Consider the following 3,855-nt stretch of genomic DNA (forward strand, 5'->3'; position numbering starts at 1 on the left):
TACACACACTCACACCAATAACACACACTCACACAAACACACACACACACACACACACACACACACACACAATAACACACACTCACACCAATAATTACATACACTCACACCAATAATTACACACACTCACACCAATAATTACACACACTCACACCAATAATTACATACACTCACACCAATAATTACACACACTCACACCAATAATTACACACACTTCCACCAATAACACACACTCACACCAATAACACAAACACTCACACCAATAACACACACTCACACCAATAACGCACACTTACACTAATAACACACACTCAGACCAATAACACAAACACTCACACCAATAACACACACTCACACCAATAACACAAACACTCACACCAATAACACAAACACTCACACCAATAACACACACTCACACACACCCCAAAAACAAACAATTATACCAATAACACACACTCACACCAATAACACATACTCGCACAAACATACACACACCAATAACACACACACACTTTCACACCAATAACACACACACACACACACACACACACACACAGTCAGATCAATAACACACACACACACACACACACACACACAGTTTCAGTGTTCACACCTCAAGCAGTGTCACTCTGAGATGTGTGTTTCCTGCAGAACGTCTTCATAACCAAAGCTGTCATATGGCACCGATCCACTATTGACTAACACTGAATAACTTCACAGCTGAAGCCCATTATTTTCAGTCTGTCACACACTGTTTTCTCAATGCATTTATTTCTGAGCGACAACATCTCTTCTGTCACACACTGTTATCCAGACGGCCTCAAAAACTCCCTGCTTCAGATAGGCTGATTCCTCTGCTCAGACACAGCTGGTCTGGCAGTGACTCGAGTCGTTCCTGTTGCTCCAGAACTACACAGCCTTTATGACCAACATTTTCACCTCTATACAAAACAGACCAAATGAATTATTAATACGGCTGCTGTTCCCCGGCAGATGAGAGAAGAGTGGTCCAGACAGTGGCGTAAATAATATGAAACGCTGATGTATTTTTAATAAATGCTGTCATAGAGCAGCGATGGGCTCGATTACACCTGTGACCTCAAAATAATGTTTGATAAGAGCCTTGCACATTGTTTTAAAGGATGATATATTTTATAAAAGCAAGTAACTTGCATTTGGTGGCTTTCCAGCTAACAGGGAGCATTCTCAGAACTTTAGTTGAACGTTCATCTAACGTTTTTGCTACTTGTTTCAGAACATTCAGAGAACTTTCAGAAATAACGTTATCATAACTTCATGAGAACATTAACAAAAACCCTCTTAAAAATCCTCAGAAAAATCCAAACCAGTTTCTACAGAAAGTAAACAACTCAAGTCAGGTCTCCTTCATTTATACAGCGCTTTAACAATATAGACTGTTTCACAGCAGCTTTACAGTGATAATAGGAGATTACAGTAACAGAGATTGTTTGGCTTTACAGCAGCTCTAGAATAAAGTTAGTGTCCAGATAAAGTTAGTTTTTGATTGATTCACTTCCATTGCAAAGATTGTTAGTTATTAACTAATCCGCTTACACGACACCGTTTTAAATGAAAACATAAAACTTTTAATGCGTTCTGGCCGTTCATTTGTGCGACAACAGTGTTTGGTGGCTCAAGAGCGCAAACCTTGAAACAGGTTCCAAGATAAACATACAGCAATCAACAACTTCAAAAAATGAGCTAGAACACACATCTGTCGTGATGCAGGTGTTTGTGCGAAGCCACTGAACAGAAAGCCCTGGATTCAGGAGGGTTTATGGGTGGATTTCTCCGACACTCACCGGGATGTTGCTCGCGGCGGGTCTGGGAAGCGAGGTGGAGCGGTACGGTGGCCGCGGCGCCCCGTCTGAACGCTTAGAAACTGGACTCTGACGTCTGTGAGAAGATTCACCACTCAGCTGTAAAGTTCTGTCCTCCACGTCTCTTGGATGTGTGGAGCTCACTTCATCTTCCCTCCTCACTTGGTCGATGTCAGTCTCTAGGTAGGTTCTTCCCAATGTTCCCGATCCCTCTTGAGTCCTTCTCAGGGTCTTGCTGGCGTCCAGAATCTTGCAGCTCGGCATGCACTTGGCCCACTTGTGCTCGGAACCATCCCTGGAGTCGCAGAGAGAATCCCTACTGGAAGCAAACCAAGGGCTGGAGGAGAGGGAACCGGAAGCTGGAGTTGGATTTAAACATTGGAGAGACGAAGTGGCAAGCGGCTCCTTGTGACGGACATGGGCGCCGAAAGCTTGCAGACACTCGGGGTCCAGCACCCGGCACGTCACCTCATCCAGAAAATGAGAAAACTTCAGCTTCTCTTCGATCTTCTGCTCTAAGTGTGTAGACGCTGCCGAAGCAGAAGAGGACGTCGAATCCCTGCAGACTAACGCCACCTGCTCCTCTCCCTCCTGGCTCTCCGATCCCGCGCAGCTGTCGGAGTTCTGGTAGCCGGTCTCAGAATCGCTCGTACCTCCTGGTTGGCTCGCCGATTCTGCACGCACCCGAAAAACCTCCTCGCTGTGCTGTTTAATGGAGCTGCGCAGGAGACAGGTGGCGCCGGAGCTCCAACTGTTGGTGTCCCAGCTGTCGTCCTCACTGGAGCTGCGCAGACTGGGACTGGAGCTGCGCAGACTGGGACTGGAGCTGTGCAGACTGGGACTGGAGCTGCGCAGACTCAGACTGGAACCCTGCAGTGCCGAGGATGTTGGAAAGCTCTTGAGGCTGGTCACTGAACCCTTTAGGCTTGGCAAGGATCCTTGCAGGCTGGAGATCGAGCTCTTCATTGAGGTGAAACCATGAAGGGTGGGTGAGGAAAGGCTTGACAGACAGCGAGACACCGGCTCTTCGTCTAGATCGCATCCGGAGAACACGGGACAAGAGGCCGTGGATGAACAGGATCCGCGCTCCTGCCTGACGGACGCCGTCTTGGGCCTCAGCTGCCTCTTCAGGGTGGACGCCGTCCCGTTGACCGTTACCCCTCTTCCCGTTTTCGATGAGCCGTTCTGCATTTTTGAGTTTTGAGTGCATGGAAAACTGTAGCATGATGATCTGGGCTGGCCAGATTTTGACGGCTCTCGCGCCCCGGTCCTCCTTACACCGTCGCCCTACATGCACTTACTGACACACTTTCTCAAACACTCTCCCGGCTCTGCAAGGACAAACACGTACAGACTTTAAAACATACTGATTATTAGGTGAATAAAGGTGATAACGCAGTCTTTTCCGCCGGACACATAGCGGCCAATCCCTCCGTATGTGTTCTGTTGATAAAGTCTAACAGGAATCCTGGTTAACTTTCCAGGTCAGTTGCTCTTTAGAGCAGGACATTGATCATGATGCCACATGATGGACGGGATGTGGGGCAGAACTTGTGTTCCATAAATCGATTTTTCATTGAAGTTTACCGAGGCAGACTAAAGCTGGCTCTGTGTGGTCAGTGTGGCTGGCCCATGATGGAGATTAAGGCTTCATTACATGTAGTTTAACGGAGCATCAGAGCCGAGTGCAGTTGAAGAGATGAAGATGATTCGAGGTGAAGATGTAAACAATGTAAACTATGGACTAACTAAATGCAGTGAGATAGCTGGTGTTGAAAAGGTGAAGTGAACAGACAGAAAACTGTGGGCACGATTCATTATCTAAACGGCAACAAACACACATGAAGGAAACGGAATCAATTGTGATAAGAGCATAGATCATTCTGTCAGCATTTACTTTCCAAACCTTTATGACTGTCTTCCTTCTGTGGGATACAGAAGATATTTTGAAGAACGTTGGGAACCAAACGATATTGGAGCCTTGACTTTCATTGTATGGACAAAAACAAAACAA

The 3,855-nt window shown here is 46.4% G+C and overlaps 1 protein-coding gene across 1 annotated transcript in view; it reads right to left on the minus strand.

Annotated features, from left to right (window-relative positions):
* The window catches only part of begain (brain-enriched guanylate kinase-associated), a 24,206-nt gene extending 20,907 nt beyond the window's left edge, over positions 1 to 3,299 (minus strand). Inside the window, exon 1 of the mRNA XM_084392593.1 lies at positions 1,824 to 3,299. Coding sequence (XP_084248719.1) covers positions 1,824 to 3,032 — 1,209 coding nt within the window. The 5' untranslated portion in view covers positions 3,033 to 3,299. The remainder of the gene's footprint in view (positions 1 to 1,823) is intronic.
* Between the last annotated feature and the right edge of the window lie 556 nt (positions 3,300 to 3,855).

Source organism: Rutilus rutilus (assembly GCF_951802725.1).
Source record: "Rutilus rutilus genome assembly, chromosome: 21".
NCBI classification, from domain to species: Eukaryota; Metazoa; Chordata; class Actinopteri; order Cypriniformes; family Leuciscidae; genus Rutilus; species Rutilus rutilus.